This window comes from Zeus faber, assembly GCF_960531495.2.
Source record: "Zeus faber genome assembly, chromosome: 7".
Classification (NCBI taxonomy): domain Eukaryota; kingdom Metazoa; phylum Chordata; class Actinopteri; order Zeiformes; family Zeidae; genus Zeus; species Zeus faber.
In genome coordinates, this window is record NC_137203.1 from 21,482,660 (window position 1) to 21,507,567 (window position 24,908).

General features: G+C 45.4%; 2 protein-coding genes across 2 annotated transcripts; one reads left to right on the forward strand and one right to left on the reverse strand.

The window, feature by feature from the left end:
* Nucleotides 1-31: 31 nt before the first annotated feature.
* LOC307232707 (aldehyde dehydrogenase 1A1-like) lies at nucleotides 32-7,120 on the reverse strand. Its single transcript, XM_080003834.1, has 14 exons — nucleotides 7,076-7,120; nucleotides 5,733-5,899; nucleotides 5,121-5,225; nucleotides 4,897-5,037; nucleotides 4,671-4,800; nucleotides 4,534-4,595; nucleotides 3,056-3,184; nucleotides 2,706-2,819; nucleotides 2,479-2,581; nucleotides 1,763-1,947; nucleotides 1,447-1,611; nucleotides 1,137-1,294; nucleotides 746-820; nucleotides 32-653 (listed from the first exon to the last, which is right to left on the reverse strand). The coding sequence occupies exons 1-14, from the start codon at nucleotides 7,110-7,112 to the stop codon at nucleotides 581-583; spliced, it is 1,644 nt and encodes a 547-aa protein (XP_079859960.1). The 5' UTR covers nucleotides 7,113-7,120; the 3' UTR covers nucleotides 32-580.
* Nucleotides 7,121-10,147: 3,027 nt separating this feature from the next.
* Nucleotides 10,148-14,042, forward strand: cyp1d1 (cytochrome P450, family 1, subfamily D, polypeptide 1; the record flags this gene model as incomplete). The annotated part of the gene is made up of 7 exons (XM_080004046.1): nucleotides 10,148-10,432; nucleotides 10,507-11,136; nucleotides 12,027-12,150; nucleotides 12,284-12,373; nucleotides 13,377-13,500; nucleotides 13,582-13,668; nucleotides 13,760-14,042. 7 exons carry the CDS (start codon nucleotides 10,148-10,150, stop codon nucleotides 14,040-14,042), a joined length of 1,623 nt encoding a protein of 540 aa, XP_079860172.1.
* Nucleotides 14,043-24,908: the final 10,866 nt, after the last annotated feature.

Genomic DNA, 24,908 nt, shown 5'->3' on the forward strand with positions numbered 1-24,908 from the left:
AAAAATGCTGGCTTTTGTACATTTTGGCAGGATTGAAAAAACAAAACACTTTTATTACAAGGTCATAGCAGTACAATGTTAAATCACATACAGCATCATAATCCTGTTTACTACATTCATAAGGAGAGTACAGTGAACATTATTTGCTATCAATAGGGGTCAACGGTTTTATTGATTTCATCCAGAAATCCCATGTGCTGTAAATAATTTGTAAATGTCTTTCTATTTGAGTTTTTGTAACACAGCTTAATAAAATGAGTCAGTGGTAGCAGGGTGTTATCTCATCTCATAACAATGAATATATATAAAATTTCACACATTCCCTACATGAAAACACAATGAATACACAACTGCCAGCTCCACCAGTGGACAACACAACTCTTGATGCACAATGCCGTAGGTAGGACAAGATGTAGTAATATGGATCAGAAGATATTACAGGAAAATATATCACAGCCATATTAAAATCAAAAGACAGAACACAGCCATTGTAATTTGAAAAGTTAATGGAGTGTCTCTGAGGGCGCGGCCTGGTTGTGGACCTGCAGTAGATCTAAGTGGAAATCAACCTGTGTTCATGTTATGAGTTCTTCTGTGAAATTTTGATTGTGATCGCCTTGACCTCAGTGTACTCCTGAAGAGCATATTCACCCCTGAAACAAATACACCCAATGATTCTTATGCAATACCGGACAAAGGACAAAGACAAGATGAAAGACAAGAACTGCTTTGCGATGTCACTTACATTTCCCTGCCGTTCCCAGACATCTTGAAGCCCCCAAAGGGACACTGGGCACTCATGGCATTGTAGCAATTCACCCTGAAATAAGATAAGATAAGACAATAAAAAACACCTTTAATCCCCAGGGGGAAATTCAGGTAATAAATAGAAAATATAAAAATATTTATAATTATTAAAAATATATTTATAGATTAAAAATATATAAATATAAAATAAATACATATTTTATCTACAAATTTTCAAATAAAAATGCAATTGAGTGCCACTTAGTATAACTTTAATTCATACACAGAAAATAGCAATAGAATTACTGGATATGACCAATATCATCAATCAAATTTACACGTCCAAAGCACTCAATACAAAGCATGATATATTCCTTCAAACTCTGTACCAAACCATGCCGGCCTGAAGGATGGAGGAGACTGTGAGGGCCTTGTCGATGTCGTTGGTGAACACCCCGGCCGCCAGGCCATAGTGGGTGGCGTTGGCTCTTTGGACAACTTCCTGTACGCTGCGGAAACACATAATCTGCTGCACTGGTCCAAAAATCTGAGAAAAGGCATGAGACGGGGTAGAGGAAGGGAGACGATAACGAAAGGGGTTAAAAGGACACAGATACAAAATGATCGACTTGTGCCGAGTCTGTATACTGTATGTATGTGTGCATGCATGTTTGTGTCTATATGTGTGTGGTTGGACACCTCCTCTTTGGCGATGCGCATGTTATCCGTAACATCGGAGAAGACGGTGGGCTGTATGAAAAGTCCCTGCTGGTTCCACGCGGCGCCTCCACACTCCAGCGTGGCCCCCTCCCTCTTCCCGCTCTCGATCAGCTCCATGATCTTATCAAAGTGCTTGACATCGATCTGCAGGGGAAGACACCGTTCCTCACGTGAACCAGACCATGCCAAGATGACTGGAAAACATCAGTAATTCTTTCCTCGGGTAGCGACCAAATGCGATCGATGTGAATCTTCCGTGTAGTTATTGAACTGAGAAGACGAAAACAAATCCTACCTGTGGTCCCTGGTCCACCCCCGGCAGCAAGGGGTTTCCCAGGACCTTGGAGCGGGCCTTCTCCACGCTGCGGCGGACAAACTCCTCGTAGATGGGCTCTTCCACGAACAGCCTGGACCCCGCCAGGCAGCACTGGCCCTGGTTGAAGAACAGCCCGCTGTGGGCCTGCTCCACTGCGTACTCTACTGCAAGAGGGTGTCACCAGTCATCATTGTTACTAGATATGGAGCGGTACCTTGGGTACTTGACTCTCTAGCCAAGAGCCCAGAGCCGTTTATCAATATCCGCCCTTGTCAATACTTGTGCTGTTGTGAATTTGTTTGGCATCGTGCTCACAGCGCACGTGTGGTTCCAGTACTGAAGAACTCATAAAAACCAATAACTCTAAAGACGCCAAGACGTTTTCCCTCTCGGCCATAAACATGCAGGAGGTATCAATTGTATCTTGGCCCACTGGATTCACCCGCACATTTAAACAGCAGTTTAAGGCTTTGTTCTTCCTGAGAAACAAACTCAGACGATGTGCGAGCCAAAAACACAGGTCTTTAAACCTTGGTTTGGAGAAAGCGTCAAGGATTCACACTCTCCTCTCGACTCACACCTCTATCATCACAACGATAAAGTACAATGACAATGACGCGGATTTACCTGCGCACGTGTTTATTATCAATATTCACAGTCGGAAGCATTTACAGGAAGAAGAAAAATCAACTCACAATCACAGTCGGCGAAGACAATGATGGGATTCTTCCCTCCTAGTTCTAGCGTGACTCTTTTCAGGTTGGTGTCTCCCGCGGCCTTCTGAATAAGCTTCCCAACCTAGCGCCCAACGGCATCAGGCAACACACCCAGTTAGGATACAGGAATACTTAGCCCGATGCATAAACGACCAGGCTGGACTGGGACGTTGTAGAATCCATTTTTATTTTCAGTGTGCACTCACAGCTGTGGATCCAGTGAAGGCTACCTTGTCTACGTCCATGTGGTGGGCGATAGCGGCGCCGGCTGTGGGCCCAAAACCCGGCACAACATTCACCACGCCCGGAGGAAACCCCGCCTGGGAGCGCAGTGAGAGATTGGTCTTATTAAGTCTAGTCACAGGCATCTCCATGAAATTCACCTCATCAATTTTCATAGAAGTGTAGTAAATTGTACTTTAAGTATCTTTAAGCGTTTGTCCTTTTCTTTTCTTGCGTGCATGTGTGTGTGTGTGTGTGTGTGTGTGCGTGTGTGTGCATGTGTGTGTGTGTGCGTGTGTGTGTGTTACTAATCCCGGCTCCATCTGGATCGTACCTCTTTGATGAGCGATGCCATATGCAGCGCTGTGAGAGGAGTCTGCTCAGCAGGTTTGATCACAACTGTGTTTCCACAGCACAACGCCGGCGCGATTTTCCACGCAAACATCATCACCGGGAAATTCCACTGCGGAGGGAAGAGCAAGCGCATCCGCACAAAAGGCTCAAAACGACAAGAGGAAGTTCGATACAGAACAAAAGAGCATCTTGAGGGAATTAAATAAATCTGCGAGAAATAAATGACATCCATCCGGATTTATGGACATGTTGCACTCTCACCCCTCTACAGGCAGAGCAGAGACAACTACATTTATATTGATGGTTTATTCTGAACCTTGAATGGAACATCAACCAAGGTTGAAAAAAAGTCAGATTTCTTTAGTATTTTGTGTTCTGGTCTTTAAAAAAATTACTTTAAGTACATTAAGTGGACAATGCAAGTTTGGAAAAATACATTTAAATGAAATCTAGGTCTATTGACACATATAATAACTACACTGTTATTAGCACTTCGCTTTATAAAGTAAAGTATATTATAAAGTAATCGTAATTTATATGGTGAGATAATGGCTGCACAAACATCCAGAATGTGGCTTTTCTCTTAAGCCCCTTTCCCACCTGCACTGGTGGGAAAGGGGCGTAAAATATAAATCTACTGGCAATGTTCCGTATTGGCATCATATGCGAAAAGGAGACGGTCTCGATTTTCCATAAAAGTCCTTCCATAAATTTCCCCGCTCTTGAAGTACTATCATTTCTGGGATAATGCCGGAACGGCTGTGAATGGAAGTGTGTGGCGATCGAAGCAGTAACATTTCCGTAAAGTGGGGGTGGAGCCGGATCCAAATAAATCACAAATTGTCAGGGTTTTACAAATATTGACTTCGTACAAATATTATATATAAAAAATGGCGAGTTCGATCTGACCTGTAGAGCTCGGCAAAGACAAGAAACTGAAACACGTGCAGTCTCTACGGAGACAGGTCTCTATATTCTTAAATGTTATTCTTTTTCATCTCAGAAATGCCGCTCAGGCCCTAGACTTGTCTTTTAAAGTTAGGGGTGTGGTGTGCTGACATCAAGCACAAGCGCTTGGCTTGCCCAAGGACAGGTTGAAAATGATCACAGTGATTTAATAACTTCAGGTTAGGGTTATGGCGTCCGGAGACAGGGGCTCTGTCAGCGGAGGGAAACAAGAGCGTCCGGCAGGGGCGGGGAGACGGGGAGGGTAGCTCTGGTCTGGAAACAAAACTGATTCTGTTGCCTTGTCTCGCGTGATTTTAGACACATCTCACGCGAGCATGACGTAATGTATCCGTAACAGGCATCTATGTGGGAGCAGACTCCATAACGAACTTTTCCGTAAAGGAGGCCAATGTGGGAATGGCTACCGAGTGCCTTTTCTGGATATTTTTTATCCAGCAATGTTACGGACTCCATGTGGGAAAGGGGCTTTGGTTTTTTTTTTCTACTTACAGGAATGATCTGGCCACACACTCCTATAGGTTCATGCCGTGTGTAGGTAAAATAATCTCCATCTGAAAAGGAGTTTTTCAAATTAGTTTCAGATTTGTGTGTCTCATAACAATGAAGAATGTGTCTCACTCCCTCACCTATGGGAATGGATTTTCCATGGATCTTGTCCGCCCAGCCGCCGTAATACCTCAAAGTTTTGATGGTGGCCATGAGATCTACGAAGAACGCCATGAGGAACACCTTCCCCGAGTCTAAAGCCTCTAATGTCTGGGAGCGATGCAATAACACAGTCGTTACTAAATAAAATGAGATTCGCTGGGAAAACGAGCGACTGTGGACATCATGTCTTGGTGTGGTCCTCACAGCCAGTAGCAGCTGGTCTCTCTCCACCAGGTCGGCCAGTCTGTTGAGCAGATGGCCGCGGTCCGACGCATCCATGGATCGCCACGGCGACCCGATCTGGAAGGCGGCTCTTGCACTCCGCACCGCCTTGTCTACGTCCTCCTGCAAGAGTGGCGACGTCACGGTGACCCTCAAACAGGTCCAAATTACGTAGAACGCGCATGGACGACGAACAAGGCACTCACTGCGTCCGCCTCCTCCGCCTCGCACAGCAGCTCCCCCGTGGCGGGGTTATGCACGGGGATCTTCCTCCCGCTGAGGGACTCATGCCATTCATTGTTGATAAAAAGCTGAGACGAAGACGGGAGTCGTCAGGTGAACAATATAATGCGTGTCAAAATGTTCAAAACATTATTAGCCAATCAGTCTGGATGCAGAACAAAGCTTGCGCTTCCATACCGGGACCCGTTTCAACTATTCCCTACGCGATGAAATGAGAAACAGGCCCGTGTGCTCCGTTCTCATTCTCAGAGTCATTCTACCTGTTGTGAATTTTTTTTTATGAGACGCATCTGCATCTTGTAAAAAGCGCTAGATTAAAAGAGTAAATCACTGCAAATTACCTTCGATGGCAGCCCCACTAATAAAACGTTTTACCATCTTTCCCTTGTTGTGGGGGGAGCCATCTTTCATGCCGCTGAGGCCAGCGGTTCCTAATTACAGAGGACCACGCTGTACTTTGTTCTCTTCCCTTGAGACACAAACGTTGAACTCTTCCTTCTTTTTTTATACGGCTCTCTCCCCCAAAAGGAGGCCCGTGAACAGATTTCCAGAGGACGGGCTCGTCTTCAGCCTACCTTGGTGTACTGGATGGACAGGTCAGGGATGGGCGCGGGCAGCGCTCGTGTCTCCTGCCCGTCTCCGTGGTTCTGGCTCTGGTTCGGACCCTGGTGACTGTGGCCGTTGCCGGATGGTTTCTGGTAGTCGCCGATGGACCTGGAGGTCATCGCGGCCTCTTTTTCCTCTGGAGGAGACATACATTGAATCTGGTTTTGGCATGTGTTGCGCGGGCCTATGAGAAGGTGGCAGCTGTGCATTTTCACTTTACAGTTTGCGTCCGTCTCCCGCCGACCGCACATACGTCTGAGTCCACACTGACGAGCCGGTTTGCACGCGAGGGACGTCTAAATCTGCGTACATCCCCATACAGCGCAGGGCCCTGCGTGCGTGGTCTGTGCGCTCGGCTGCATAAGTGAACAATCTGGATCACTGAGTGAGAATAGCTCCTTTCTTGTTTTGTCATAACCCTGTGTATAAGATGTGCCCCTCCCTCTGGAAATACATAGAGACCGTGCCAAATGAGGTACTGGCATTGTCAGCGGAGCAACACCACGGGGTCAGGGGTTTCGACTGGCACCATAAAGTCGGGCCGGTGGAGCTCTGGACTGGATTGACCTCATTAGAAGAGAGAGGATCTGAGGAGAGCGGGGACGCCGGGCCTTGAGCGAAACTCCTGGAGGGGAGGTGCACTCGATTTAATATTCAAAAAAAAAACTTGGGAGTAAGACGAGAGCAACACAGCATCCATTGTGTATAGATTGTTTATTTTCGAGACATATTTTCAAAGCGGGTGCACTCTATGAAAACTCAAGTGCAAGGCACCAAATACAGCACAGTACTATGATTTTGGACTTCCATGATAAAGATTTCAGAGGATATATGTCACCCACATAACTAATACATTATCAAAACATACTAGACATCTACATAATATGGACAGAGATGAGAAAATAATTAAATTCAAGTCAAGGAGGAAATAGTCTAAATGTATTCATTTCATTTCTTCTGTTGGTGATGTTTCACTTTTGTTTTTGTTGTTTCAGTTTCCCTTGACTGATTTGTCAAGTTTATAGCTTAATGCTGTACTGACTTAAAATCTAAACTTTCCTCAAAGGACATATCAAGTATGAAAAAAAATATTATCAGGTCACCCAAATTTTTCACATAAACTGTAATTCATCCCATAGATGAAACGCATATGTAAAAAAAAACCAAAACAAGGGGTGCACATCAGGAATAGCCATGTGTATTCAAGGGTTTTTCTGAATCAAAATATTTTCATTTTTTTCAAGCGTCACAGCAGGGTTTTAAAAAAAGAATGGTAGGGATAGCAGTGGAAGACGATGATGATGAAAAATACCTGCAATTTGAGAGATTCCCACTGCATTCACAGGCATGGTTTCGCCTATCTCCCCTCTCCTCTCTTTGGGTCTCGGATGTTGCTCAGTAAAAACGGACTCAGCAGCCAGTCCGCCTTTTATACGCTTCACTGAGACCCAGAAAACTCCTACTTTTCCCAAGGAACTTGAACGCAGCCAATGAAAGGGCGGGCACCGCTCGAACTTCCTGAGCGTGAAACGCGCTCTGTCGTTTTTGACGTGACGGGGCCGTTCCCTCGATTATCCCCGGTCAAGTTTTAATCGATCCCGTTTATTAAAAACTAAATAGAATCAAAAAAAAGAAAAGAAAGAAACAATGAAAAGAAAAAAAAGAAAAAAAATGGGTGTCTGCGTTAGATGGGAATTTATTTTTTCTCGGTTTCTCCTTTAAAACCCTTTGTTTAGTTTTTTTTAATTAATTTATTTATTTTATTTAAATTATGTTTTTGATATATCATTAATTGATCGTTTTAATAAAAACATGGCAAAAACAAATAAATGGGCATCACATTTTTTTTCTGTTGTTTATTAGTTAGTTATTTATTTGTATTTTTTTACAATGCAGGGGATAGGAGAATGTGGAAGGCGATGGACATAGTAATTGGGGAGATGTTTGCTTTGATAAAGGGCCTCCTGTTGCTCCGCTGTCTCCCCGGAACAATGCAATGGCATAACTGCGTCTGGACAGCTCGTTTTCTGTCTGGAGAGCCGACACGTATTGAGAATTGTCCTTTGGGACAACTTAACTCCCTTTATAGACCGCGGCAATGGAAAAAAGCAGCACAATTTTAGGCCTATACACTTGACCGTGGAGTAAAATACTGATAACTCCTTTTCCCCAGTCTCCATAGCTTGTCCACAACTACATAATATAAAGCTTATAGCAACAACAATGTGATGACTTTTAGGCACCAATGCTACCTTCAATTAATGAAAAATTCACATGTGATTAGACCAGTCACCACTGGTAGTGCGAATAAACTGCCATGCATGCCGCCCAGTGTATATAAAGCAAAGACTTTTTTCTCATTACCATTTAGTGGGTTCTCAAACTTTTACCAGGCCCTATTACCCGACTATAGGCTCTGGCTGAGCACCTCCTCACACACACACACACACACACACACACACACACACACATACGCACTCCCCCAGGTCCAACAGTAGCCTACACAAATATAATTTAAAAATAAGTGCAAATCTCACACAAAAAAAAAACAGAATTCACGTCATTAGTTTATATATTTTGTGAAAAAAATATCTTTTTTTTTTTTTGTACTATGGACTCCTAGCGGGCCGCAGACCCAGGATTTGGAACCTATGACCTATGACTATGTGCCTCTTTCTCTTTTTATCCATGGCACGTCACGGGTTTTTTTCCCTCAATGTTTTCTCAGTTTTGTTTTGCTTCTCAATAGAATCAGCTCCCTGTAAGATGTTCACTCCAGTTGTGTCTATAACCGGTTTTAGAGCTAATGACCAGGGCCCGCCGGTGCGGTGCCCCGGCCAGGAGAGGACACGGAGCAGCGGGTCAAAGGAGCTGTCGCTCCGGCTGACAGCACCGGGTGTCCGACGGTTGAGTCTAAACTAAAAGGACGGCTCGATGAAGAGAGAGAGAGAGAGAGAGAGAGAGAGAGAGAGGAAGAGAGAAGTGAGAAAAAGGGGGATGCTGTGGAGAAAGGAGAGATTCAGAAACAGAGGGATGGAGAAAACGGGGAAACTGAACAGGCAGCAGCTAGGCCTATGTTTAATGAGGGCCTGGGCTGGGTGATAGAAAAGTTAAAGCTGCGAGCCTCTGGCCATGAAATGAGAGTGAGATAATTGGGGGAAAGTCAGAAATTAGAATTTTTAGGCTAAATAGAAGGGTAAATGTTTACGCTGTTTCTCTCTTAACTACACATTCTCACATAATTGACACATTACAAGTAATCTGTGTTTGATTACAATTCAGAATATCCTCCCTCCCCCTGTTAGTCATTCTGAAGCAAGTTGTTTGCAGAGGAATTCGTTTTTTGTGAGACGACGCGATCCTGAAAACATACCCGCAAACTGTCGGCTCCATTGGCCACAGATGAGCTTAAAAGGAGAAAGAGCTCCATCTGGTGGCATTTGCTAAAATGACACATCTAATTATGGGGGCCAATATACAGGACTTCGTTCAAGTCCCTTATTTTGAGTTCAGCTCTGAAGTCACTTCAGAGCTGAATTCATAGCCGAAAGCATAGATTTGCCGGGATCGTTTTTCCAATGACGTGACACCAATTTGAGACACTAGAAGATCACATTCTATTGCCGAAAATTAGAGACAGAGAGCTTAAAATAAAGATTGCTTTCTGTGTGTGATTATGACAAAGAAAAAAATTACTCTTGGTAGTGAAATAGCAAATTGGACCAAGCATATAAACGGAAAAGTAGCCTACTCATCAAAAGAGAAAAAAGCCTTACCCATAATGCACATTGTGTGGCAGCGTTTCGTGGCTCCTTTGTGGGACACGGGGAACAGTTACGCTCCATGATTAAATGGGGCCTGACTGGGAACAAATGGGTCGATGCGCTCATTGACTCCTATGGGACTGGTCCCAAGGGGCCGTAGGTCCCCTCGCAGGGGGTTAGGCTGCTCCCACTGGTGGGAGGGCCCTGGACACTACTCTCTCTGGAACATCCACAGGGACCACACCACAGACTGCTGCCTCAGTAATGCCTGGTAAGTCATTTATTACTGCTCTACCTCCCTTTCTGCAGTTTACATTACAGAAGACGACGCGCTGTGAGATGTTCTGAATTGCTAGGCTGTTCTTTGACTTTAGGTGGGATAGCCTCTCAAGCAGGTGCAAGGCTTGCGGTATCCTGTGGGAGAGGTAGATTCAGGGCGCTCATCCTGGATTCATCATCAATGCGTGCATTTACGTTACTACTACCAGCCTGGAGGGTTCAGGGATGTTAATGAAGGCCGGATGTCAGTTTGCCTTTGCCTGCCAAATAAATTTAAATTGAAAAGGCTGTGTCTCTGTCTGTCTGATTGTCTGTCCCTCATTTCCACAGCGTCTTATATCATGAGACTTACCTTCGGGATTCTTCCCATCAAGGAGAGCCCCTGCATCTCCCTGTCTGGAGTGACAATGGCTCTGTGTGCTCTTACCCTTCTTCTGGTGGCCCTCAGGGGCCGTAAGAGCCACAAAGCCATATACCAGCACCACCCTTCTCAGCGGGACCATATCAATTGTCCACCTCCTCCCGGGCCCAAACCATGGCCCCTTATTGGCAATTTACTACAGATGGGGGACCAAATCCACCTCTCCCTAACCCAGTTATGGCTCCAGTATGGCGATGTTTTCAAGGTATATAAAAGACATATATGTGTATGAAACCATGTTTTGTGCGGGGCCAGCGATTAAACATTGATGTCTTCCAGATTCATCTGGGTTCCCTGACCGTGGTGGTCCTGAGCGGACACACCACCATAAGGCAGGCGTTGGTTCGGCAGGGCGAAGCCTTTGCCGGGCGACCCGACCTCTTCACTTTTTCGGCCGTCGCCAACGGAAACAGCATGACCTTCAGCGAGGAGTACGGCCCCGGCTGGACACTGCACAAGAAGCTGTGCAAGAACGCCCTGCGGTCCTTCTCCCAGGCCGAGCCCAGGGGGTCCGGAGCCACCTGCCTGCTGGAGGAACACGTGTGCGCCGAGGCGGCCAAAATGGCGGAACTGATGCGGGATTGGGCCGCCAAGGAGGGGACGGGGCCGGGGGAAGGCCCCAGCCAGGCGGGCTTCGATCCGGTTCTGCCCCTGGTCACCTCCGTGGCCAACGTGATCTGCGCCCTCTGTTTCGGGAAACGGTACGACTACAACGACGAGGAGTTCCTCAACATTGTTCACATCAACAACGAAGTCCTCAGGATCTTCGCCGCCGGGAACCTGGCCGACTTCTTCCCCGTGTTCCGTTACTTCCCGAGTCCCTCGCTGAGGAAGATGGTCCGGCACATCCGCACCATGAACGGCTTCATGGAGCGGAGCATCGAGGAGCACATCAACACGTTTGACAAGGTATGGGAGGGTTTTAAAAATGCTGAGCGACAAACAGGGTTGGAGTGACCAGGAGATTAACAGGAAGCCGGGTGTAAAGGATAGCGGCGTTGGAAAAATCACATCTCTTTGTTGGTATTCCGCACAGTGAAAGCCTTCCCCAAAATATGGTTACATGTAAATGGTGCATGGGTGGAGCACACACATGGAGGGACTTTTACCCAAGTCTAGATTTATATTTGGTTTAAAAATACATGTCTGGTAGTGACAAAAACTGCAAAAATCGCAAATTTCCTCCCAAGCCTACATGATCATAATTCACCTCGTGAAGTTTAAACATTGTGTCGATTGCTGCGACGATGGTTATTATTATTATTGGCTTGGCCCGCGAACAAGGAGGAATTCAGGTGGAACTACTGCTCTGGATTAAGAGAATCATAGTATTTTTCCCGTAGATCGGACCCGCTAATTCGCATCCAGCTTTTAATTTGATGTTTCACTCATACACTCGTCGCTGTTTGTTCAGTTGTAGCGAAAAATGAGAACAAGTTCCCTGGGAAGAAGCTTTGTTCTTGCGCAGAGTGCTTAAAATGTTTGCACGCACATTAATTAGAAATTAGCAACCTACTGGAAGGCACGTGTCACCTACCATCCAGGCATTTAGACGGCTTGCTTCCAAAATAGCATTTTGAGCAGTTGCAATTGCTTTTAGTGAATTATTTAGATTTGCAATTATTTTAATTATAATTTGAATCATTCTTTCCCTTTTTCACCATTTTAGTTTCACCAAAGCACTTTTTTTTCACCAGCAAAGCCTTATGACAGGTTGCTTTGTTGCGTGTGTGTTTGCCTTCATCCCCGACTATAATTGTTGTGTGACACCCACATTCTCCGCATGGACGTAATGGCAGGGTTGCATTCGGGACATCACGGATGCCCTGATCGCTCTGTGCGAGGAGAGAGAAGAGGAAGAGGACGCCTCTGTGCTCTCCAACACCCAGATCATTCACACTGTCATAGACATCTTTGGAGCAGGTCAGTTCGGAGGAGTAGAAATGAGCTCCCGCCAGCCTCCTCAGTTAGGATTAACACATTCTGCGGCTGATCATGTTGGATATAATAAAGGTGACCATTCACTTAGATGACGTTTTTTTTTTTCCTCCATCAGGGTTTGACACCATTATAGCTGGTTTACAGTGGAGCCTGCTGTACCTGGTGAAGTTTCCTGACACACAGGACGGAATACACCAGGAGATAGGTATCGTCCTTAAATGTCCTTGTTATGTCTTGTACAATGAATCAATGTTACCAATGTCTTACCTGTCAGCAAAAAAAACAGATCAATTTAGGATTGAAACACTCACATACACATTTTTTTGTGTGTGTGGGGGGGGGGGGGTGTAATACCTTATCAGAAATAAACAATAACAAATAAGAAGAGGAATTTGAAGGAATTGTTCCAGGCCAAATTAATATTCACTATAAATAAATAAACATACTGTACCCACATTTTAAAAAGTAAAATCTCTTATCTGACGTTTATCAAGAGAGAAAATGCAGACTGTGTGACTTTCATATAGCAAAGAACAGTAAATGAACTACAGTATATTTATCGATATGACACGCACAATACCCAACTCCAGTTCCTTTCCCAGACGGATAGTTCCCACCTGCTACGGCGGCGATTACCCACAAACACAAAAGATGAGGGCAATGCAACGGACTGTTCTGAGGCACGTTGTAGTTTCACAGGGGGGTGGGGGGGCAGAGAGAGAGAGAGAGAGAGAGAGAGAGAGAGGAAAGGATGAATCAGAAAGAGCGAGGGAGTGAGAAAGAGGCACCAAGAGCCGCTAGTGTTCCAGTGTGTTCCAGACGGGCACAAAGGCAGGAGCACGCTAGGTCACCATTCACCAACACACGCGGCTTAACTCCTCTCACTCGTCCTGCACCCTCAAAAGTGACAGTGTGACTCAGGAGCCACAGTATTATCCCTCAGTGGGGATTCGATCTGGGTTCACAGGGACCTCAGGAGGAAACTTAACCAAAGCATGGCTTTTTATCTGCCATGCGAACAGTGATTTGTAAAATGATTGAACGTTGTTTGATGAAAAAATCTTTCAAGAAAAGTATTAAATACACAGTTTGCTCTGTTTGACGTCCTGTTTGTAACATGGGAATCCAGAGTTTGTCCCCCATTCGGCGTTAACCCTTAAAATCTCAACTGAATATGAATCTGTGCGCATCTGTTCTCCGCGGCTTAGATGAACACATTGGCGCGGCCAGGCTTCCCAGGTTCGCAGATAAGCCAAAAATGCCCTTCACCGAGGCCTTCCTCTACGAGGTGTTCCGCCACGCCTCCTACGTCCCTTTCACTATACCTCACTGGTAAGAAAACACATCTTCCAAGCGGCTGTTCCATGTCAACCTCCCTGAAGCTTAATATGTCCTTTCTTGCGTGCATGACAGCACCACCACAAACACCACCCTGAACGGATACTTCATCCCCAAAGACACCTGTGTCTTCATCAACCAGTATCAAGTCAACCACGACGTGTGAGTACCATCTCATTGTAGTTATAGCTCCTCTTTGAATTTTTGTTCCCTTTATTGACGATTTATCGATCTTCACCGACCTTTGGTCCAGAGAGTTTTGGGGCGACCCGGACACGTTTCGCCCAGAGAGGTTCCTGGACCCGTCAGGACGCCTCAACAAAGAGCTGACCGAGAAGGTCCTCATCTTCGGCATGGGCAAGAGGCGTTGCCTCGGCGACGGGTTCGCGCGCCTGGAGATGTTCGTCTTTCTCACCACGCTGCTCCACGGGCTGCGCGTGGGGAATATTCCGGGCCAGCAGCTGGACCTCAGCGCCGACTTTGGTCTGACCATGAAGCCGCGGCCTTTCCGAATCAGCATCTCCTTGAGGCTCTAGGACCTCAAGAAGCCAAGCGAGGCGTCCAAGTTCTTTTGAGAACTCTCACGTCATCATTGCTTACGAATTACAACTGGATTTTTCTCTTTTGGGGCTCCGGTAATTATTGCTTTCTTTATCCAGCATCTTGGACTAGACTTCATGACAAGACACAACAGACATACCTCACCAAGACACAGCGTACTTTACCGTACAAAACTCAGACGCCAGCCTCGGGAATGAATAATAAGAAATCGGTGATAGGCGGAAAGAGCTGGTTTTTAGAAACAATACGTTGTCGTAGAAGAAAATCGTGTTTCCTCTCATTTAAAAAATTTAGAGACCGTCCCGCCGCATTAAAAATGGAGGCAGCTTGAAAGCAGGACTTCATTCAAAGCACTTATCTTACGTTTCATTAAAATTGTGGGGGAGAGAAGGGAGCGAGAAAAAGGGTGGATCCTGCAGATTAGTCATCAGCGCTGCAGGGTTTCAGCGGCGTTCACGCAGGGTTCATCCATCGCACTTCTCCTCTCTCTCCTCCAGTGACTCTCTCCACGCACACACTGGTTTCCCCTTTTCTCCATCATTCTTATCTCTCACCCACCCACCCCACCACCCATGTCACTCTTCCAGAGACTACAGCTAAGTCATTGCCGAGACGTCCTCCTCCTCGGGCCTCCTCTTTGACCCGCCATGGCCGTGAAATTTTCATTTACACACATTTCTATTTTAATTTCCTTTTTTGAACATCATGCTAAAGTGAAACATCTCAGAGCTCTGTTAGTAAAAGATAGATAGGGGTGTGAATGTGGCTTTTAACCAAGTGTGTCCTTAGAGGTCAAAATCTATTTTAAATGGCATTGATGGCTCTCTTTAGGGGTAGTGAAATCTAACTTTTTATTGTACTGTTATTTTTTCTCATTAAGTGCACTGAGAACACAAGATTATTGTTTCTCGAGACTAGTTTGACACAAAATAAATTTGAGCATGTTTTTAAACTGAAAGGAATCAAATACCCCTTAATAAGTGTAGAATGCTGGAGTGGTCATAGAGATGTTAAAAATGTGTTTAAGGTGGATGTGCTCTGAATAAATTGTTGTCTTCATTTAATCGTAAGGATGTTTTTAATTTCTGAACTGAAATTCTTAGCATCACATCTAGAAATGTAATATAGTCTTTTCAATTAAAGTAGGGTTTTGTGTATTTTGAGGTAGTATTTCTGTGGCTTACAATAATATAATACTCCTATACAATACAATACAATAATCCTATACAAAATCCCAACAGTCCGGTACAAATTTGCTGATTGGCAGCCTGTCAAAATACATTCTTGGCAACATCTCCGTAATGACTGTGTCCAAACAAGCGCTTATTAAATGATGCAGTACATTCAAATTGCCTGTGTGTGGTCATTTAGGATTTCCAAGGGCAACACAAACAAATGGCATGTACAATGATAGAGATTTGAATGGGATGAATCATAGGTGTATGTGAATGTGTATGCATATATTGTGTGTGTGTGTGTGTGTGTGTGTGTATGTGTGTGTTTGTGTGTGTGTATGTGTGGGGGGGGGTGCGTGTGTGCGTGTGCATGTGTGTGTGTGTGTGTGTGTGTGTGTGTGTGTGTGTGTGTGTAAGCAATTAATTAACAAAATAGCTGGGTGCAGACCCTTCAGCCCCCTAACCAACCCGTCAACCGTGATCCCTACCCTTTCTGTTGCGCTCCGCGGCTTTGTCCCTCACTTTGTTCTGCCCCACAGAACCCATGGCAGAATTTAAACTATGGATGTTATTAAAGAATAACAAATCACAAAGAGCATGAGTGAGCTGGGTAGCCTCTGGTAAAAAAAAAAAAGAAAAAGGAAAAAGAGCTGAAGAGACACCGAAGGGGACTTGGACTAATTTGGTGTAAAAGAAGAAGCCGATTCCATAGATGAAAATTGCCGAGCAACTGGAGGCTCCGGCGTGGACAACGGAGAGTCCAGACGACAACTTTATAATTATTTTACATAAACCGTATCCCGTCCGTATGCAAAAGCAGCACGATCAGACTACCCGCGGGAAACCGTCAGGAATGAAGCAAGCTCCATTGAGTGGATTTAGTCCCCAACACTACAGAAACTCAAGTGTCACTGTTCCAGAAACACCTCAGAGTTTCCCAGCTCAATCCCCCCAGCATACACACTCAGACACACACCCCAGACAAACAAACACTTCCCCCATGTCTTCCACCTCCCACCCTAACAATAGCAGCAGCGTCCAGTCAACCAAGTGACGCGCTCGGTAGCTCTCTGCCCGTCCTCCAGGGGGCCCCTTGCAGAGGGGGGCCTCATTTCACCAGACCCAGACTGAGAGCCCCCATTGACGGAGCGGCACGCAATGCCCTGGATGGCACCAGCGTCTGTGTCCCTATAATTATTTATCGTGTCCTGTCTCTGCCCCCCTTCCAGTAATGACTAAATGGGCACAAATCCTGAACTTCTGTTTTGTTGTTTTGATTTAGACGCTTAATTAAGACTATAAATAATAAAGTAAAAAAAAAACAAAAAAAAAAAACCCCAGCAATGTCACTTTTCCAATTATCTTTGTTACTTCATTTGCTTAATTTCCCTTTTGCACGTCTCAAATGTCCTCCTCCTCAATGGTCTCTCCTGATCTCAGCTTGTACAATGTACATTTTACCTCTTTGAGCTGGGTGATTTCCTTGCTCTCTACGTTTCTCTGAGCATTGTTGGTGATGGACTTCACTCATCGCGTAGCTGTTGGAGTTCCAGTTTGTTAGAGTTCACAGCTTGTTTGCCTTAAAAGAAATCATCAATATCATACACCACCACCCAGTGACAGGCGGTCAGCTTACACTCTGCCTACCTTGTGATAATAAATACATTTGATTTAAAATATCTAATCTCACATATATATGTATGTTTGTTAAAATTTGCCGCCTATCACTCCCACTCTCCTTATTGTCTTTTTACAACTTACATTAGAGATGTTAGAGCAGGGGTGCTCACACTTTTTCAGCATGCGAGCTACATAAAATGACCAAGTCAAAATGATCTACCTACTACAAAAATGCAAAACATATATTTATTCATTAATATATTGAGGATTCTTTATATCTGCAATGTATGTTGATGTACATGCATAACCGCATGAGCCAATATTGCACAACACAACACAATTAACTATGTACATTTTTTTTCATTACCCGAGTTTACTCTGATGACTTGCACTGAATTTAATCAGCCAGGGATGCATAGTCCGGACAGTAGCTGCTGACGGCCAGCCTCAAGCACACTTCCAAATGTTCGTCAGTCATGGTGGAACGGTACTTGGACTTAATGATCTTCATGAGGGAAAAGGCTGACTCACATAAATAAGTGGAGCCGAATAATGCAGTCAAGGAGGTAGCACATTTCCTCATGTTGGGGTACTATACCTCTGTGAGTAAGTTCCAGAACTGTCCATGAGCTCTGGACTTCAGCTCAATGTCGGCTTGTAGTGTCAAAATCTCATCTTCCACTCCAGAAGAGTTCAGGTGAAACAGTGTTGCAATTTTTGATGCGAGTGAATCAACCTCAGCATCTTCCCGAAAAGGATAGCACATGAATGTAGCGACTGGCTCCAGCAAAGAAAAGTCTTGAAAGCGTTTGTCAAACTCTGACAGACAATTGTCAATCTGCTCTGTGTAGCGTGCACTGTCAAGTTGCACACAGGCCTTCCCTTGCATCTCCACGCCAGCTTTGAGGAGAGATGTTGCACCTTTCGTTTGAAAGCATTAACTGAGCTGATCATATTGATCACTGTTTTGTCTTTTCCTTGCAGCTCTAGATTAAGGTCATTCAACATGTTTGTCAGATGGGTCCAAAATGCCAAGTCTAACAGCCACTGACCGTCATTTAGTTGCGTGTATTCTGCATGTCCAGCTACACGGAAAAACTCCTTAATCTCCGGACAGAGCTCTCGAAATCTTTGCAGGAATTTCCCTCGACTAAGCCATCTCACGTCAGTGTGTAGCAACGACTCAGAGTGCTCGCAGGCAGCCTTCTCCAGATGTGCACGAAATAACCGTCTTTGAAGAGATCCGGCGCGAATAGAACAGGCGATCTTCGTTGCAACATCCATGATCTCTTTCATGTTCAGCATTTTAGCGCATAACGCTTGTCGGTGGATTATGCAATGGTCATTTAGGAAGTCCGGGAAAGCATCGTCCTGCCTGCACTTGGCAATAACTCCATTCAAGCGGCCAACCATTGCGGGTGCTCCATCCCTGGTGATAGACACCAATTTGTACACTGGGAGCTGGGTTTTCTCGATAAAGTTTTTGAACGACTGAAATATGTCCTCTCCTGGCGTCTGTTCTTTCATGGGCAGTACTGTTAATAGCTCTTCTTTTGTAGAGAAACACCATACGAATGGAAATGCACATCTGGGCTGTGTCACTCACGTCCGTAGATTCGTCCAACTGCAGTGAGAAACACTCGCAATCTCCGATGTCCTTCCAAAGTTGCTGGGTTAAATCCTCAGCCATGGCTTCACAGCGCCAACTGTACTTCTTGACAGCTGGAGAGCTTTGATCGAAGATAATATTTCTGCCTTATTTTTAAAGTCTCGGAACAAGGAGTCAGCTGCTTCAACGAATGCCTCTTTTACCATCTCTCCGTCTTGGAAGGACTTGCTGTTATTAACGATGACTCACCCGGAACGATGCTTCGGTGGCGGCTTTCGCTTTTGAAGTTTGTTGTGCGAAAAATGACTGCTGTCCGGACAACTGGGATTTTAGTTCCTTCACCTTTCTCTTTCTCGGCTCGCTTTTCAGCGGGAAGTCGGTGTCGTATTTTCCATGAACAGTCCGAAAATGCCGCTCCACATTTCCCTTCTTTGGTACTGCGAATTCCGTATGAAAGTGCTAAGTTTTTGTTTTCTTACTTGGTCCAGCTCCCCCACTCATTTTTATACCCTTTCTTAGGTTTAAGAGAAAAAACCGAGGGCTAAAAATTGGAGGTAACTCGCTGACTGGCTTGTTAGTTTTGCTGCACTTTGCGCCAGTGTTTGCGCATGCGCAGTGACCCTAGTGTCAGAAAAATTCAGATGTCATCTGACTGGCTGCCCTGTATATCAATCAAGTGACGGGATGGATGATAGGCTGACGTCTATTTTTTTAATGTCATGCGATCGACCAATACTACCTTTGCGATCGACTGGTAGATCGCGATCGACGTATTGAGCACCCCTGTGTTAGAGTCTCGTCAATGTTGCATTCTGAGGGGGAGACGTTGACAATCATGAGAGTTTTGGCATTTCCACCCAGGGAATCCTGCATAACGTGAGAGACGGATGAAACAACATATGCCTTAGATTGCAGTTATTTGGTGCCTAAATGGGTATAAACCAGTACTTTATTGATTTGTTTGGTATGCATGGTACCTGGGTGAGTTTGCTGTTCCCGTAAGGCACGTGAGGAAGTTCAGAGGACAGAGCCGAGATCACATCACCCAGGGCACTCAGAGACGTGTTGATAGTGTTGGCCTCCTGACCGGAGGGAGGTGACTCTCCCAACCCACTTGTCAATCAATTACAATTGATTAGGTGGTCCTTAGCTCCGGTCTTGGCCGCCCTCTCGCTCCCCGCCAGGTTGACCAGACTTAGCTTCCCACATCTCATGCTGCCATTGGTCAGGTTCCTACTTTCCACCGCGATGCCCACAATGAGGTGGGAGCGAGAACTCTCCAGGTTCATCTCTACACAGGATTCATCAAAAGGCTCCCATTTATTAAATCACTACTTTTCACCATACACAATACATACAAGTCATTCTGCTACTTTTCAAAAGGTAGGACAACAGTATCCGTGATATAGAGGTGAATATAGTTGATATCTGCTTTGTATCTGTGTTAGTGAGATATACTTTTCTGAGCTTCATTTCCTTTGCAAGTCATAATTAATGTTTCATGTTTAAAAGTGTTAGTGGGTATAAAGCAAAGCAGACACTCCTCCATTAGCTGCACCGGCACCACACGTACTGATTAACCAAGCGGAATGCATGTAAAACACCCCTCCTTTTCTTGTGCCGCCATCCCAGTCTGGCTCCCTTCCCGCCCACCACTCAGCCCAGTAATGATGTACATAACCACTGTCCCATCACACTGACTGTAACTAACACAATTAATCCAAAACATTTTGCAGGGGCCCATTGGAACACACTACACCCACTGGTGGCGGAGATGTGTCGGTTAGTGCAGGCCTGCTGGAACAGAGCAAAGAGCTCTTGGGCGCAGGAAGCCTCCTTTGTCTCCGCTCCTTGAACAAACATAACCCCCTTTCTGTTCCGTTTGATCTCCACCCGCTCGGGCTGGCCGCGGGCCGGGGCCCGGGCATGGGCCTCAGCGGCCGGACCCACAAACAGGTCCCGGAGCTGGTCGTTGTGCAGCTCCAGCATGTAGGCGGAGACCTGGGTTAGAACAACCAAGAGCAGTGGAGCAGAGAGGAGAGAAGAGGTGGGATGAGATAAAGTACGCAAAGTTAATACAAAAGCAGGGCAGGGAGTTCAGCTCCGCGTCCTACCTTGCCCTCAAACTTGGTGCTGTTCTCCTGAACAACGTCAAATATTGCAGTGAACACCCTCGGCATGATGCCTGGGTTCCTCTGCTCCTTGTCCCCGACCACGGTGAAGGTCTTTCCTGAGCCTCTCTGGCCGTACGCAAAGACACAGACGTTGTAGCCGTCGATGGCCGACTGGATCAGTCTGTAAGGACATGAATCCCTGACGTACAGGCTGTGCAGCGGACGACCTCCGTAGAACCAGGCACTGCAGTAGACTTCCTAAGTTCAATGCATGCCTGGCATCCGTGTGTGTCCTGAAACGAGGCCTCCTGGGAGCTCCTAGCGCTGAAGACATTGTCCAACTGGAACTCGCGCAGCCCTCGCGGGGTCTCCACGGCGACGGAGTGAGGGTCAAGTTTTTTCCACCCCGACGGACCCGCCCTGGGCGGCCTCCGTCCGGTTCGCCGGACGAATCCGACAGAACACACGGATTTTACCTGTTGACAAAAAAACATGTACCTTTCCCAACATGTGCCTTTCATGTCTTCCACCATGTTGTAGTATTTCTTTCTCAGCGTCCTTTCTGAGGTGTAATTCTCGATTATCTTCCTGTTCTCCATCCTCACTTGCTTTACCTGGTCGCAAGAGAGGTTACAGTGTATGGATGCTCATTCGTGTAAGAGATGGGCAGCAGTCACACAGTATGTACCTCATTCTATAACAACCGATATTTTCAAAGATCCACTCGTAATGGGAAGTTCACCTGCTCCTGCAGTGAAGCAATATGAGTGAGAAAGATGAGTGAAGCACCGCACTCACAATTAGACCTAGTGTATAATGGTGCAAGGGATTTAACATCAGATCCTGGGAATGGTTGTGTGTTACCACTGGGCTTTCTCCAGTTCTGATGCAGTCTAAAACCCGAGCAACCTTGCATTCCCTCACTCTGTCCTGTAGCGAGGACAATCTGTTCATCTAATCTAAAGGAGAACAAAATGCATATGCAGTATAATAACTCAAAAAACAATGATAACGCATGCAGCATGCATCCTCTGACCCCTCTTGGCCCTTGGCCTTGGTCTCGGTGTGACCCTGCTCGCCTATGGACGTCCTCAGATTGTCCAATTTTTCTCTGGCTTGGAGCAGATCAGCCTGATTTTCCTCCGTCATTTGATCTCAAAGGGTTCCCGCTGCAGCCACCTTGCAGATTGTGTGAGCCTGAGAGAACAAAACAAATATGTACAGTATATGTATATGTAATACTGTACAACACAATGTTTTCAGAAATTTTGATTGACGATTTGATTCAGTGTGGTTTCACCTTTTATTTGCATATAATCCTGTGTTTGTACCTTCTGTATGACAGGATATTGCAGGGGGGCTGAGGGATGGGGCTTCTCTTCAGCAGCTCCCTGGTTTCCCTCTCCCTCTGGTTGAGGCTCACCTTCAGCTCCTCCAGACAGGCTTTAGCGCTACCTAGCGGTAAACCTGGCTCATTGCAGGACTAAACAAAGACACGCCCCCTTTAAAAGTCTTAAGCAAATAAAATGTTCTTGGATCAAAGTTTTGGATGACAAAATATGACATACAAAATATCTTTTACATATTTTTGGTTCACCAAAAAGTAAAAAAAAATACAACTTTATGTATGTATAAATACATACATAAAAAATATAATAATAATAATAATAATAATAATAACAATAATAATAATAATAATAATAATAATAATAATAATAATAATATATATTTTTTTCTATTTTTTTTCGCTTGCCTAGATGTAATTTAGTTCATTTGAACATTCATTGTCATCAGCTTTGTTCATACAGAAACTGTGAGCACAGTAGCCAAAGTGAGATATGAGCACCAGGCTGTTATAATAGTCCCACAGCAGGCCGCTGTGCCGTAGTGGTTTCCAGGGTGTCACCTTCCTCAAGCACTTCGTGCAGCTCCTCCTCCTCTTCCTCCTCACCCTCACCCTGGGAAGCTCCTAACATTTCTTGGGCCTTCCCCACCGCTTGTCTTGCCATTTGCAGCTCCTGCAAGGCTGAAATGTTTTTATTATCACAGGCTTTACACACTCAGACTCACTGGAGGCCTGGTGGCTGTGGAGGAGGTCTAACTTGTTGGAGAACAGCTCGAGCATCTTGCTCTGTCAGAGAGTGCGAACGGCGTTTTTATGGTAGTCACGATAACTACCAACCATGACGTAACACATTATTGTAGTTTTCTCCTCTGACCACAAGGGGGTAAGAGACTAGGAGAGACGGGTGAAAATGTAGAAATGATGCAATTATTCTACAGCCTCAGTTCCCCATTTCTCCCCGTGCCACTGCAGCGCCTCCTCCTCGCTCCTCTTCCTCTCGGCCCTCTGCTCCTCCCGCAGCTGCTTGTTCTGGGCGGTCAAGGGCTGAGGTCAACAGATGTTATTATAGATGACCTAAAAACATCACTTTTACTGAGTGCTGTTTTCTTTTCTTTTATCTATGTGTAACTTTGTCCAAGACCGTCAAAGTGTGTAATGAGTAAACACACAAGAGGAAAAGCCAGTTTGAGGAAGAAGAAGAAGAATCTTTAATTGTCATGCAACACAAATATTAAGTTATTACATAATGAAGTACAGGAAGGCTAAGTTTATAACAAGTTTTGTGTGCTTTGTATGGTAACAGGTAAGAGGTAAAGGCGACCGAGCCGAACGAGGGATGTTTGGGATGCACGCTGACCGTGACGTTCTTCTCCCACTCCTCGTTCTTCCTCTGCACCTTCTCCTGGTAGACGTCCGGGTTCCTCCTCAGAGTGTTCATCCTGTTCTGGTAGTGAGAGCGGACCTTCTGCACCGTCCGCTCCTGAAAAGATCCGTGATGACACACACACACACACACACACACACACACACACACACACATACACACATACACACACACATTCTTGGACTGGTATCAAAGTGAGGTCCGACTTAATACACCAAGTGAGGACCCATGTTTCTGATGGACTTCTAAACCACAGAAATAGTCAATTCGGAGACAGGTACACACACACACACACACACACACACACACACACACACACACACACACACACACACACACTTTAGGGTACCATTCCCTCTGCTGATCTTGGCTTTCCACGGTGTCAAACACTGTTGTTTAAAAGCTTCTAGGGGAACTCTATAAAATCCATTGCAGCCACGTGAGTCAAAGAGCGAGAGCACAGCAGAGCTTCTAACAATGTTCCTACTGTGTTCCTCTGCTCTATGTCATGTCTGTTCACAGCAGCACAACAGGCAACGGCTTGTGGTCTCAAGTGTGGTTTCAATTCCAAATAAAGATTGTTGATTCTGCTCTGATTGTGTCTGGGTGTCCAGAATGTTAATGTGTAATCAAACCAGTGTATTTCCATTGTACGGATTGAGATCCCACATCCTTGTATTTACCTGTGTAATACACAGTTCAGCCGACTCATAAGGGATATAAATTCGGGCATCCTTGGATCCGTCGGCGTCTGCGCCAGGGTCTGCCTCACCGCTGTCCAGCACCTGAGACTCACACACACCTGTGAAGGGCAATCGAAAAATGTAAAAGTAAAAAAAAAACATTTATCGACAACTTATAGAGCAATTCCAAAATACTAGACTATAATAACACGCATCAACATATTGTAAAGATTAATTTAATTGACATTTAGCAAAATGGAATCATATTTTTTACCTCCTGCATTTATTTTTCAGGAGGGTACATTGAGACAATTGTTCCTTAGGAATTGCAAAACAACCGACTCGCACACATGCACGCATGCACATATGCACGCACACACACACCCACACACACACACACACACACACACACACAAGCACACCTTGTTCGTCGTCCTGGACGTCGGAACGTTTCCTGCTCTCGCCCCCGATCCAGCGGCAGAACGCGGCCCACCGTCTGAGCCAGAAGGCCTTGTGTTGGGCCACGACTTCAAACGGGACGATTGAATTTTAGGTGTGGAGCAGCACACATGGAAAGAGGACAATCGGAAGGGTGAAAGCCAGTCAAAGGTGGTCAAATGAATCCTTGTTTTATTTGAATCTACTGCATTTCGAAGGAACATCTCAAAGTTCTGATCTATTTCACATCATGTGAGGAACACTGAGGAATTTCAGCTATTCCAGTGTGGACTGCAGGGATTGGAAAATGATGCTTGGCACGTACAACAAATAAAGGTTTTTAAAGAAATAAAAATATGCCAACGGTTTCTAAAAGTGTTACATTCAGTGCTTCTTTGTTTGTGTGGAAATATCAGCACATGCATGAGTCAATTCAGGTGAGTGCATGATCCCACAACCAGCCCTTTTTCAGG

Excerpts from the sequence above, each read along its gene's own strand:
- LOC307232707 (XM_080003834.1), bottom strand. The coding sequence starts at position 7,112 with ATGCCTGTGAATGCAGTGGGAATCTCTCAAATTGCAG. Across the intron at positions 4,801-4,896 it reads GAGACCAGCTGCTACTGGCT|ACATTAGAGGCTTTAGACTC; the intron begins GTGAGGACCACA and ends CATCGCTCCCAG. Across the intron at positions 2,582-2,705 it reads CCTTCACTGGATCCACAGCT|GTTGGGAAGCTTATTCAGAA; the intron begins GTGAGTGCACAC and ends GTTGGGCGCTAG.